We start from the raw sequence: 14,225 nt of genomic DNA, 5'->3' as shown, positions 1-14,225 counted from the left end.
CTATGATGATTTTATAAACTGCTACCTTACGCTTGGAATGCAATTTATAAGAGCCCTGCCACTTAGATTATGGAAGTAGTCCTATAGCTTGACTTCTCCAGCAAGAGAAGCAGCAGGTTGTGCTCGTGTCGATGGTTCCTACCATTATACAATCTGTGGGAATTGCTCATGTTTCACTTGAAAGTTATCCCTTTCCTGTTTACTTGGAGGAGCACTGAAAGCTTTTTAGAAATTCTTCCATTTTTCTTGGCATGGGGCTATTGATTCTTGTATAGATTTTTATCATGGCCTCTTTTTCTAAAGACAGATATTTTGGCTGCTAAAGAGTAGTTCAATTAAAAAAAAAAATCAATGTGGTTTGTCTGAAGAAGGATCTCCAAACATAATGTTCTTGGGTTTTTAAGGGTCCTTTTTACCCTTCCATAAAAGCTACATCCCTAGCTCCGTTCTGAAATCATTGAGATTCTTTTCTTTTGCGGAGTAAGCCATTTTCAATGTAAATATTTGAATTTAGGCCTTTATTCATAATACTTAGGAAGATCACCCTTTTCAATCAGCGAAAATAAAGCCTTCTCAAGAAAGCATTTCAGTCTCTCTCTGATTCACACACGGGAAGATAAGACTCCCTGACTGTAGGCATGTAACCGAGGTTAAGGTAAAAACCTTTTTTCTTTTCTTTTACTGGCCCGTAAAGTCAAACCAGAATGCAGGCCTTAATCTGATTTTGAGTTATTACATGCAAAGTTGACCTTGAAAATACTGGAGTCAAAGTAATGCTGGCAAAAAAAAATCACTGTGGTTTTTAATCTTAGGACATTTTTATGACAGTCGGTTAACTGTGGCTATAAAGCATTAAAAAAAATCTCTTTCCTGTTTAGAAATGTGCAGTTCTTACAGTTGAAGGAAGAAGATTTGTAAACAGGTTTTAATTCTCTCCAGAAGTTATTATTTTGAATGGATTAAGGGATTCTAGAACTTTTTGAATTAAAATTTGTATACACCACGGAGAAGTGCCATTGTAGACTGGAGACAAAGTGGTGGCCACGAGGACAGAGGGATGGTGAGCTGTGCAAGCCCTCGGTGTCCCTGGGTATACACTCATATGGCTTGTCCCTGCTGCACTAGCCTTTCCTTGTTGTTCCTGCTCGTATTCTCCATGAAAATGATGGAATATTAAGAGAGTTGTCTCTTAATTGTATCCATTTTACTCATATCTGTGTATTTAAGGTTGTTTATTCGTCTAAGATGGGACGATGCTTGTAACACGAGTAACGGAGCTCTTGCTAGCCTTCATCCTCTGTGTTTATTTAAAGCAACTGTATGATGTACTGCAAAACCTTCCCTACGTCTCTCAAGTGTTTACTGATGGATGAGCTCAACTGAGATGTCCCAGCTCATAATTCACCAGTCACAACATAATTCAGAAAAGAAACTTGTGTTCAACACACGGCCCTCTTGCAGTGATAAGACATCAAATCATTTCTTACGTTGGTGATTGCTACGGTAAAGATTAGTGATGCTGGTTGAGCTGTAGCTTCACAGACTCACTGCAGTGAGTTGGCATCGTGCAATACCAACCTCTGACGGGTAACTGCTGCTCAACAGGATGGCTCTGTGGAGGTGAAACGGGATGAGTGCTTACACATTGCCATTTCTTCTGTGGCCTGCAGAAAAGTCATTCGCCCTAAATTAATCATAACCTGCCGGCTACTTAGTTTTGCTTGCATTGAACTGAATGTTTCCTCTTTCCCATCGTTATTTTTCTGGTTTTGAAGCAGACTCTCCCTATCTATGTGCCAGCTCAGGCGTTGGTAAGTGTTAGCATCCTGGAGCAAGTGAGGTGCCAGTTAAACACACAACACCTGAACCTGCTTGCTTGGGAACACCATTGAATTCAGTGAAGTTAAAATGGATGTCAAAACCACAGGGAGATGGAGGTTTTCTCTGCAATTTTATTTGGATTACTGACTTTCACCTATGATTAGGATAGCGCTCATTAAGACAAGCTGGGTGGTGCAACTGCAGTTTGGGTTCTGGCGGAGTGGTGGTTTCCTGAATAAGAGTTTTAAACCCAATATGCCCTCCCCAATCCCAATGTTCCCTGCTAAGTATGTCTCAGCTAGAACTTCCATGTCAGCCAAGGCATCACTAAACAGTTGGAAAAGCTAAGCAAGAGGTAGTGGTTTGAACCATGATGTGAACAAGGTGCCATCTGGACAAACGCAGCCCTGCCCTAGAGATCCAAAACCTGCTGCCAAAGGAGTCAGTAGTTGTATGGTGGAGTGTTGGCCTCAGATCCAGGCCTTCAGCTGCCTGTAGCAAGGAAAGATGGCTAAACCATGATGCTGGCCCCATCCATCGTGAGCAGGGTGCTCATGGGGATGTTTGGTCCGAAAGCGCAGGTCGTGTGTGTTCAGAAAAGGCAAGTCTCTTCCAGGAGCCCTGTACTCATCAAGGTGGCTGTTGCCATGAGCTCGTTGGTTAGCCAAAGTTGAGTCAAACCATATACACGTTGGCCTGAGACCTGGATTTTGAATCCTGTTGATGAAATTGGTTATTTATGGCCAAAAAAAAAAAAGGTTGTTTTCCTATAATATAATCTCTGCGTCGCAGCAGAGTGTGCAACAGTCTTGGAAAATCTGATTGATCTTGTGGAAGAAGTCGGCATCATTAGTCAAGATTTGATAGCACTTTGAACAGCAAGAGATTAGACTTCCAAATTTGCAGCGCCGGCTATTTTGGGCAGGGATTGGTGTAATCCTGCTGGGTAATGAATGGAATGCCTCAGCGTGCCGAACAGGGAGCACAAGGTAGAGGTTGATCTCGCCAGCAAAGGTGGGATACAACTCAAACTGATAATATGTGGTTGGAATAATAAATGTTTTCCCTTCCGAGGGTAAAGACAGTGAGTTTTTCAGTCTTGGCATCAGTTGGACTGCAAGAAATCGATTGGTTTCGTTTTAATGCTTTGCTCAGAAACATGTCAAAGTGGTTACCTGACCTGTGCTGATAAATGGAGACAGTGGAGCTGCTCTTCTGGGCCACTGTTGCCATCTGCAGGCCACTGCTCTCCATGCTGGAGAGGTGTCAAGTGGGGCTTTGGGGTTTTCTTTCCTGCTCCACAGAATTATTTGTAACAAAGGTGGTGTTTGTTTTTTTTTTTTTTTCTAGGTACTTATTACATAATGAATCCAATTTGTTTCCATTCAATCCTATGACTAGTCACCTCATTTCTGAAAAAAAGGCAAGGATGGTAGAGATAAGCAAGCCTCTTTAGCTGCTCTCTAAAAGTTAATGAATAATTGCTTTTTATTTTATAAGTAAACCTTTTTCTGCTTAGAAATGGGACGTTTTGTGTGACAGTCAAATTCTATCCGTCATTCTTAGTCCATTAAATCTTTAATAAGACTTTATGGTGGTGGTCTTAGATGAACAGTACCACTATTACATTCATCTCATGTTTAATGTTAACAATTTCGCTGGGAAGGGGATATGTGTATGTGACATCCAGGTATCTTTCCAAGATCCCAAAGACCTTTGTTCTTATAGTCCACAAATGGACAGAGGATGCAACAAAGCTATGGGGCTTCTACACAGCGGACCCTGGCTGTTCCTTCTTCACAGAGGCCGTCCCCAGCAACCCCATCAAAAACAATTTGGCACACTCAACAAAATTCAGCAAAAATGTGATTTTTTTTTTTTTTAATGAACAGGAGTAAGTAATCTGGACTAGTGATTCCACTGTTTATATATTTATGTATTTTTAAATTTCTGTTTTAATAGCTTAAATATGCCTATTGTTACCTTCTTATTGCCCAAGTATTTGAAAGATATACGATCTGTGCTTTCCTTAGCTGTTTTTTTAAATTATTGATTATTAATTAAGCAATCTTAGCTGAGTTGTTCATTTGGGAGCGAATTTACTGTAGGTCAATCACCGATCGATTTACAGTTTCCAAAGGTATAACAAAATCTCGTGTATAAAGTGAAGTGTTTGGTGTGCACCACATAACCTTTAAATCGTTTTTGTCTTTGTTTTAGGTCTTCCTGAACAATACTACAGCCTCACTTGGTTCCTTAGCCCTATCCTGGGCTTGATCTTCACTCCGCTTATAGGTTCGGCTAGTGACCGCTGCACGCTGAGCTGGGGCCGCCGGCGGCCTTTTATTCTCGCTCTCTGCATTGGTGTCCTCTTTGGAGTTGCCCTTTTCCTTAATGGCTCTGTTATAGGTAAATAATCCCAGAATCACAGAATGTCAGGGATTGGAAGGGACCTCAAAGGATCATCTAGTCCAATCCCCCTGCCGGAGCAGGACCACCTAGATTAACTCTCCCGCTAACGTATCCGCGTTAAGATTTTTATGTCGGAAGTAAAGAGGATGATACGCAGTTGATTTAACTTCTGTTTAAAGTCGTTAGAAATCTCTGCAACGCTGCCTTTGAGGGATCCATCTTGCATGGTTTTATCCTTTTTCCGAAGTTAGAGTGCTGTGCTAAGTCCTGTGCAGCCGTAGCTGCAGCGGGGAGTACGGTGTCGTTCATACAATGGTTGCCAGCATAATGTTTGCAGGCGCTGAGACGGATTCGGTCGATCTCTGACATGGGAAAATTGTAGCAACCTGTTCACAGGGAAATGTTTCCTGTTGTGATCCGTTTTCCCTTTAATGCATATCTGGCAACACATCCTGTTTCCAGCATTATTTCAAAAATTATCTTTTCACTTTTTCTTGTGCTTTTCTTAGACCTGGTATTGAAAAAGTCCAGAACACGGTTAATATTTGTTTATCAAAAACTATGTGGGAAAATAATTTTTCCTGAGCCCCCATCAAAGCTGGTAAAAATAGTTTCCCTTGAACATAGTTTACTACCGAACTTAATCTCCAATCTCTTTGTAAATTTAGTGTAGGAGAGGTGACAGCAAGTACATTGGGGGAAATGTTTTCATCAGGGTTGTACTGATGCAAATGAAAGGAACTTAGCACCTAATAATATCCTCCTGGCTTCCTTTTTTTGGAGGGGTTAGGTGCAGCTCTATTGTGAAAAAGTTTTGCCAATTGAGGGAAATGAGTGGAACAGTGCCTTGGCTCAGCATGTTAGCTTTTTAAAGCCGGATTGGGATGCCATATGATGGTTTTCGATTTTCTGCAAACTGCAGTGGACAAACTGTTCAGATGAATGACATTTAGCTTACATTTGTTTTTTTTTTTAATTTACCAAAGCAATAAATATTAATAATTTGAATTGCTATCATATGGTATCAATTGTACTTTGTAGTTTTGTCTCCAAGGCTTATTCCTCCTTGTCCAGATGCATTCAAGATGTTAGACCACAGCTCTCTTACAAGATTTTAATTGGTAGCAAGCTTTTAATTTCACACAGTGGTTTAGGTCAGTAGCCATCGATACTGGCAAGCAAAGCTCATCTGCAGTTTATAGGTTTATTTTGAAGTATCTCACCTTCTAATAAATCAGCAGAAAATATTGGTTCTGATTTTTCACTTTCTTACACAGTAATACAGTCTGTTGCATAGCTTCCTAGAAAATCTGCGTTTTCTGGATACTCCAGTGCTACTTTCCAGGTACTCCAGTGCAATGAAACCTCTCTAAAACACAGAGGTTATTGCAATGCACTGCGAAAGTGAGCTGTATTCTTTAAGCATCCATTCCTGGGACATGGTTGTGGTAGATTTTGAACAAATGCTCTCTTCTGAAAAGCACTATGAACGCTGCCACGCCTGTCCCAAGGGAGCTTGGAGCAAACTCAACTGAAGTGAGATCTATTCCATGGTCCCCTCTAGACCCATTCCATACCAGAAGACAGGGATTTGCCACTAACATTCAATTTATATCAGCCTAAGACAGCACTTGATCTACTATTTAGAGCAGATGCACAATATGATAAAGCAATACTAGTCCCTCTTTAATTGAACTTTTTAGAATGGTGGCTTATGTCACTTTTCAGAGAGAAAAGGCATTGCTTGCCAGTCTCTTGCAAAAGGGAACGTCTAGCGGTTTGCAGGAAAAGGCCACATTTGCAACCAGATTTTCTGCTAGATGGACCCTGTATGCTTTCATTGTCTGTGTTCTGCCCATTTTATGTTCACACTTTCCCTTCCTTAGTCTCCAGTTACTCGCAACCCTAATTTCAATTTGAGGCTACAGGAGATGCTGTGGAAACTGAGGTGGTTGTTGTATCATACCCTTTTTCACAACCTGGCCTCTGTCAATAGGAGTCATCAGGAAAGGAACAAGGAGCACAAAAGCATGCTAAAAAAGAGGTTCACTAATCCTAATGGTAATCCAGCCATGTCCCAGGAGAACAGCTGTGTACAGATCTTACTCAGCTCTTGTTCTCTCCACTGGATGCCCTGTGCAGGTTTCCAGCACATCTAAAGCACTGACACCGTTGGTGTTTTCTGCTGCAAGATTCAGCCGAGCGTGGAACACGTATAAACTTCTTTAGCATCCAGAGGACTTGATATAAAGGAGGATTGAATATGCAGGAATCAGAGCACTCGAGATTTAGACAATTTTTGGTGGCTTAGCCAGTTCAATCGCTTTCCACAGTCATTTTCATCAGTTACGCTAACGGTTTTATCAGTCGTGCATGTGTAACGTTTAAATCTCTCTGATTCAAGTAATTCATGCTTTTGTCAGTGATTCGTTTCAGGAAAAATCTCCAGTTATATACTAATGCTACCTTTCTACTCTGTCGACTAAAAGCATTTCATCCCACGCTATCAAGAGTTGAATGGTTTTTGCAATGCAAAATACCATCATGTTGCTTCATCCTTAAAATTTTTGCTTGTGAAAGTGATCTAGAAAATATGAATGTTTAAGAAAAGCAAAGAGAGAGGTGAGGGGGTTAAGTTTCACTTTATCCTGTTGTGCTGCAACCATGGCATGTTAGGCACCGTGTCAGGAACGCTGTCAGCAGCGCAGTTACCTGTGTTTGTAACCGATAGATGAGGTGTGGCGGTTTGGTTTTGGATACTCTCCTCTCTCACCATGGCTGTCCTTTATGAAAACAGCCTTCAGCATTTGAGGGAAAATACATGTGAGGAACATGAAATAATATCCAATGCTCTCAAAGGTTTAGAAGATACTTTAAAAATAACATTTTGAAAAATAAACATCAGTCTTACAAATGTAAAAACGTCATCTTTGTCCCAGACCTTCCATGAAGCCGTGCCAAAGAGCTGAAATTGCCGTTTTACTCTGTAAAGTAATGTTTCCAGTGAGGGTGTTGGCCACCTTTCTCTTACGGCATTAGAATCCTAGAATCATGGAATGGTTTGGGTTGGAAGAGACCTCAAAGATCATCTACTTCCAACACCCCTGCCATGGGCAGGGACACCCTCCACTACACCAGATTGCCCAAAGCCTCATCCACCCTGGCCTTGAACACTTCCAGGGATGGGGCAGCCACAACTTCTCTGGGCCACCTGTTCAGTGCCTCACGCACCCTCAATGTAAAAAATTTCTACCTTAGATCTAATCTAAATCTCCCCTCTTTCAGTTTAAATCCATTGCCCCTTGTCCTATCACTACACGCCCTTGTAAAAAGTCCCTCTCCAGCTTTCCTGTAGGCCCCCTTTAAGTACTGGAAGGCTGCAATAAGATCACCCCGGAGCCTTCTCTTCTCCAGGCTGAACAGCCCCAACTCTCTCAGCCTGTCTTCATAGCAGAGGTGCTACAGCCCTCGAATCATCTTCATGGCCTCCTCTGGACTCGCTCCAGCAGCTCTATGTCCTTCTTGTGCTGGGGACTCCAGAGCTGAACACAGTATTTCAGGTGGGGTCTCACGAGAGCAGAGTAGAGGGGCAGAATTAAGCTCACACTTAGTAGTTTTCCCTTTTTGAATGACATGCTCAGATTCCTCTTCTGTTTTTTGTCAGGTCTGGCTATCGGCGATGTCCCGGACAAGCAGCCCATCGGGATAGTTCTCACCGTGCTTGGTGTTGTGGTGTTGGACTTTTGCGCTGATGCAACAGAAGGGCCAATTCGGGCCTACTTGTTGGACGTGGTGGACAGTGAAGAACAAGACATGGCCCTTAACATCCACGCGTTTTCAGCTGGTATGGAGTTAGCTGATATGTTTTTGGCAGCTGTCAAATCTCCCTGATGACCAATTCATGACCCTGAATTGATTTTTCCTGAACTCACTTCTGATTTTTCTCTTCCACAGGTCTTGGAGGAGCAATCGGTTATATGTTAGGAGGGCTGGACTGGACACAGACCTTCTTGGGTGGTATTTTTAAATCTCAAGAGCAAGTCCTTTTCTTCTTTGCAGCCATTATTTTCTCTGTCTCTGTTGCTCTCCACCTTTTTAGCATTGAAGAAGAGCAATATAACCCGCAGCAGGACAGGAGTGATGACGAAGGAGACACACTTTCCAGTGTCAAATTCAGTGGTAGTCTCCCCCCTCTGAATCGACTGAATGTAATTAGTGAGGAAGAACCGTATGGGGCCTCTATGTTCCACGATGAGGTTCAGTCAGAGCATGATCTCAACATGGAGTTCCTTGAGGTGAACATTGTAAGAAGTAAAAGTGACTCAGTTCTGCACATGCCCGATGCTACGTTGGAAATTGAATCAGAGCTGCTTTTCCTGCATGACATCGAACCCTCCATCTTTCAGGATGCTTCTTATCCAAACACTCCCCACAACACAAGCCAAGAGATCATGAAGTCCAAACTCAACCACCTGTCTGTTTTCCTCAGGGACAATGAGAAAGAGGAGGAAATGTTGCTTGATAATCGCTTAAATGAAGATAAAGTCCCAAACGAGAATGGCTCCCTACCAAAAGAGTTCCTCAATGGACACGCTAGAATAGGAATGAAGCAATCTAGTACTTCGAACTCCATGCGAAGGCGGAGGCACATGTTCTACCGTCAGCCATCTTACACCTTCTCATACTACGGCAAAATCGGCTCTCACCGCTATCGCTTTCGCCGGGCCAACGCCATTGTCCTGATCAAGTCCTCGCGCAGCATGAACGACATCTACGACATGCAGAAGCGCCAGCGACAGAGGTACAGGCACAGGAATCAGAGTGGCACCACAAATTCAAGCGGAGACACGGAAAGCGAAGAGGGGGAGACCGAAACCACTGTCCGACTCTTGTGGTTGTCGATGCTAAAGATGCCAAAGGAGCTGCTGAGACTGTGTGTCTGTCACCTCTTAACTTGGTTTTCAATCATTGCTGAAGCTGTGTTCTATACAGATTTCATGGGCCAGGTCATCTTTCAGGGCGATCCAAAGGTAAGAGAACAGCTACCGTTGGCCAACCTGCTTGTAGTGACTCGTTTCCGAGATGTGCTTGTTACAAGAAAACGACTTTGCCTTTGTGTTTGCTGCAGGCCCCTTCTAACTCAACTGAATTACACGCTTATAATGCTGGAGTCCAGATGGGGTGCTGGGGACTGGTCATTTATGCTGCTACTGCCGCCGTTTGTTCAGGTGAGGGACTCTGTACACTCAGACAGTGGAACGCGCCTCATATACGTATTTGCGAGGTTAAAAATAGTTTTGCTTCAGTTTGGGCTGAAGGATACTTTGGAAAGCCTTTCGCATGGGCGTAAGGGGAGTGGCTTCTTTAAGAGTCAATATTTAAAAATTCCTCCAAACGTAGAGGTGGAAATATGAATCATAGAATCATAGAATGGCATAGGCTGGAAGGGACCTTAGAGATCATCTAATCCAACCTCCCTGTCATGGGCAGGGACGCCTCTCAACTAGACCAGGCTGCTCAAGGCTCCGTCCAACCTGGCCTTGAACACCTCCAGGGAGGGGGCATCCACAACTTATTCCAACTATTCCAAAGTCTTACCAGGAACAGGTCAGTTAAGTGGCATAAACCCCCAAATTATATCAAAGGGTATTGAATGGCGTTTAGCTGGTCGTCAGGAAACTAGAGTTATACTTGTTAGAAAATTTGAGGATATGCATGAGGGTTTTTACACAGACCGTTTTTGAAATCAAAATTATAAATATGTCTTTTGGAAAGTCTTTCACGCTCTCTAATAACAGGTGAACCAACTACAGACAATTTAGGCTTAGAATACAGACTCTGACCTTGAGAGCTGTTGCCAAACTGCCCACCTGGCCTTCAGTTGCCTGACCGCGGCGTTGAGCGAACGAACGTTCTTGCTTTAAAACCCAAATCTCCTCCGTGCGCAGAGTGCACCTGCGCTGCTGGAGCTAATAAACAGATAAAATTAATGAGCAGACTGAGTGGACCACACTATGTTTGGATCTCGGAGCGTTTCGTCTCCGAGCTCATTCATTCCGTGGTTTCTGAGGCAGCAGTACGTCCTTCTCCCAACGGGGGCTGAGCTGTGCTGCTGAGACAAGCCAGATGTGTGTCTGAGTCCCAGATAGCGTATCGAACTGTCACGGCCACGTCAAAAACTTCACCAGGTAAACTGATATTTCTGTTTTATTCCTGATCTCTGCAGCCTTGTTGCAGAAATACTTGGACAACTACGACCTTAGTATAAAAGTGATCTACATCCTGGGCACGCTGGGTTTTTCTCTTGGCACTGCAGTGATGGCGATGTTCCCCAACGTGTACGTCACCATGATCATGATCAGCACGATGGGAATAGTCTCCATGAGTATCTCCTATTGTCCCTACGCGCTTTTGGGACAATACCATGATATTAAACAGGTATGTGGAATATTTTGAATGTTCTAATCGAGGCAGAGCTTTCACGTTTCTCTGAAGATCACAGTGGCAAAACGGATTTATTAAATCCCATTCTTTGAGATGCCTGCTGCTCTGGGATGTGTGCCAAAGCACGGATTCGTCCTTCATAGTAAAAACAGCAAGAGCTGCCACTTCAATCACATGGTATTGGCATCAGGTTGGCGCAGTGAGGTCACAATTGCTTTACCCTGTGCTGAGGTGTAAAAGGATTTGGGAGCATATGGTAGATGAAGAGAGATGAAATAATTATTGGCGTATTTATTATATTCCCAATTGTTGCTGCTGTTCCTGACATGTTATGCTAGCATTGCTTGGGTTCTTCCGAGTCTTAGATATTAAGGTGAGTCTGGAAACGCAGCTGTAAGTTTGGGGACACTAAGGCAAACGGATTCTGCTGGAAACAAGGACAGATTCGCTTTCCACTTTTTAGCACTATTGCATTTGGATTACAAATTACAGGAGGATCGTTTATTTTCACATGTTTCTGCTTTGGGATTTGGGGGGCAGATTTCTTTTTATAATCATAAAAATAATTTCCACCAACTGCTTTATATAAATTTGTTTTACAAAACCTAATCTTGGAGGCAATTCATGCCAGGAATACCCCAGTAAATGTCTGCCTCTTGGTGTAAGGTGAGGAGGCCGTCGATGAGCAGATGAGGAGGCTGTTGCTCTGGACTCCTATAGTCTGCGTGATGCACGAGGATGGTGTAAAGTGTAAAGTTGACCACGTGGCTGAGAAATTTGAGGAAGACACTAGTGTTTAAATACTGGATTTCATCCATTGGTTTACCTCCTGACACGTTTCTTGTCTTTTTCCAGTACATTCACCATAGCCCCGGGAACTCAAAGCGAGGATTTGGCATAGACTGCGCCATTCTGTCATGTCAGGTTTACATCTCCCAGATCCTCGTGGCCTCTGCGCTCGGTGGTGTGGTGGATGCGGTTGGCACCGTCGAAGTCATTCCCATGGTGGCTTCAGTGGGGTCATTCCTGGGTTTTTTGACAGCGACCTTCTTGGTGATTTACCCCGAAGTCAACGAAGAGCCAAAGGAAGAACAGAAAGGACTAGGTCCTCCAGAGACGACCGAGGGCAACGGCATGAGCGCGGAGAAGCCGACTGTGCTGAAGCTTTCGCGCAAAGGAGCTGCCGCGTCCGAGCTGGAGAGCGAGTCCGCCGTGTGAGGCCCTCACTTGCTGTTCACCCACATTCCAGCGAGTGCAAATGCAGGATCAAGAACTTTTATTTTTTTCTCCCAGGAAAAAAAATTAGGATCTTCACTACTTATAGCTAAGATTGCAGAAGAAAAGGCAGTTTGGTGCAAAAGTGTAAAGGAGATTCTGTAGTCCTTTAATATAGGTTTGAGCAGGTAGCTACGATGCTAATCGCTTTCTCTACAGCTTTGAAATGTCGTTTCTGAACACTTTTTTATCAAGAATACATTTAGATTTCGAATAAGTTTTATTAATCTGCATGAGACTCACAGTGTATACAATTAGCAGTTAGAAAAATTAAGTTTTTGGCTGGTTTTGGACTAACTGAAAATGGAAGCTATCTTGTCTTATAGTCTCTTGCTGTTTTTTTTGTCTGAACATTTCAGATTTCACTAGCGTAACAGCTGAATCAAACGCTTAGACATCTTGATCAGATTTTTTCACAAGCATGATATTGTTGGCTTGACAGCTCCAGGTCTGTAACGTTAATTTTAGACTTCATGTTTTTGTTAGTGCAATTCCTGCAGAATAGTTTTATTTGCCTTTTTTTTTTTTTTTTTTTCAAGAAAAACAAAAGCAATTACTGCGGTTTCTAAGAAACTGCCGTGAATCCTCGTAGTCATACTGTTCACCAACCGCTCCCAAGTCTGCTGCTTGTCAGGAGAGGGTGACATGGGGTGCGTGGTGGGAACGGCAGCAACTGGGAGAGGTGACCAGCACTGACAGTTTTTTATCACAAGTGCTGAATTTTGTGAATGTCGTTGGAAATACGCTGTGACAATTTTTAGCTGGGATTTTTGCATACTGGTGAACTCCAGGGAGTGGGGGGGGGCATTTCTTGGCATTTGAACCTGATCATCTCTGGCTGGAGCTGCCGTGGAGAAAGGGCGTCTCTGGGGTCAGCTTTGTGGGAGGGGGCACGCGGATTCTTTCTCGTAGGGAAAGGAAGTGGTTGATTAATTGCACTTTTTATGATCCTTTAACCTCCTGGCTGGGAATGCAGCAGCCAAGGTGAAGGCACGGTGTTGGTAAACCGAAGGCCTACCTCCATCGCTTTGTGGCATAGCCGGGGCGTTTAAAAATCTGTGTCAGAAACAGGTTTTAGGCCTTAAAATTCAATCCGCTGACGTGTTGCTGTTCCAGTCCCCGTGTTGGAGGAATTGTAGGCTGGAGCTCTCCTGAGCTGCTGTACCAACGTCATCAGCACAACCTCCGTGCCCCCTTCCTTGATTCAGGACATAGCTGCAGTGCAAAGACATTTTTCTGTGAAGAGCTGGAAAGAGTTGTGCTGCTCTGATTTCATTTGGGTGGCTAGCAGGGTGCCCCAGTCCACGGGCAACCAAAGCTCAGAGCTCCAGCAGCCATTGCAAGAACCTTTAGAGACCGACCTCCCGTTTGTCGTCTTGTGAGAAGTGTTTGCGATGCCATTTGCTCATTCCCGTGTGGACCTCCGGGCTGCAGTCGATCCGTCTGCTAAACGGACAAATCCCAGCTCCTGGTAAGGTTTCTGCTGCCTCAGACTCCTCGTGCTGCAGTACTTCAAAACGCATGTGTCAACCATGCTGCAATACAGGCATCCAAAAGGAGAAAAAAAAAAAATATATATATATATTTCAAAATGAAAAGCAGTTTTTAATAAATTACTTGAATCGTCCATGTATTTAAGGAACGTATGGGTTTGGTGTATCTGAAGTGGCCAGCGTCATCGGATGAGTTCCCGGTGGCGTACGCCGGTTCCGGAGCCGGAGGCTTTCGGTCGGGGCCGACGTCGTACGCCGCCGAGGGGGACAGTGGTGGTTTTAGGCTGGTGGAATCGCCGAACACTGAAGTACACATAATCACACAGGACTTAGGTGGTGTGGGGTTTTTTTTTTTCCAAGTGTCTTGAAAAAGTCTTTTTTTTTTTTTTTTCTTTAAGGTGAATATTTTTTTATTTAGAACACGTACTGTGAACTGTGTTCGGACAGGGGAATGATACTACTGAAGAATACGAGAGCTTATTGAAGAAATCAGTTGTGAGAAATGCTTTAACTGAACTTCTGCCTTGAACTTGATCATCTCAGTTACATTTAATATATTCCAGTGATGCTCATATGTAAGAGATGAGTGTTGTGCTTCACCCTATAGCTGGCTTTCATGTACAATACACACTGAGTTAGACATTTTAAAGCAGCTTTAATATTTTATTTTTAAAGCTCCTTGAAGATTTTGCTTCTGGTTAGACGAACGCTGTCAAGTACTCCTCATTTTAATCTCTATTTCTGGGAAGGTTCTTCTGCAGTTTAAAAACCCGCATCTTC

At 43.4% G+C, this 14,225-nt stretch overlaps 1 protein-coding gene across 2 annotated transcripts in view; it reads left to right on the top strand.

Annotated features, from left to right (window-relative positions):
- Positions 1–13,797, top strand: part of SLC45A4 (solute carrier family 45 member 4) — a 70,387-nt gene extending 56,590 nt beyond the window's left edge. For both annotated transcript variants that reach the window (XM_086608903.1, XM_086608902.1), the window contains 6 exons: positions 4,042–4,230; positions 7,898–8,077; positions 8,188–9,263; positions 9,362–9,461; positions 10,460–10,671; positions 11,533–13,797. In XM_086608903.1, the coding sequence (XP_086465029.1) occupies positions 4,042–4,230; positions 7,898–8,077; positions 8,188–9,263; positions 9,362–9,461; positions 10,460–10,671; positions 11,533–11,895 (2,120 nt within the window). In that variant the 3' untranslated portion in view covers positions 11,896–13,797. The remainder of the gene's footprint in view (positions 1–4,041; positions 4,231–7,897; positions 8,078–8,187; positions 9,264–9,361; positions 9,462–10,459; positions 10,672–11,532) is intronic.
- The last annotated feature ends 428 nt before the right edge of the window (positions 13,798–14,225 follow it).

This window comes from Tauraco erythrolophus, chromosome 3 (genome assembly GCF_009769465.1).
Source record: "Tauraco erythrolophus isolate bTauEry1 chromosome 3, bTauEry1.pri, whole genome shotgun sequence".
Classification (NCBI taxonomy): domain Eukaryota; kingdom Metazoa; phylum Chordata; class Aves; order Musophagiformes; family Musophagidae; genus Tauraco; species Tauraco erythrolophus.
The sequence above is the reverse complement of the archived record's forward strand: the minus strand, read 5'-3'. Positions and strand labels throughout refer to the sequence as shown.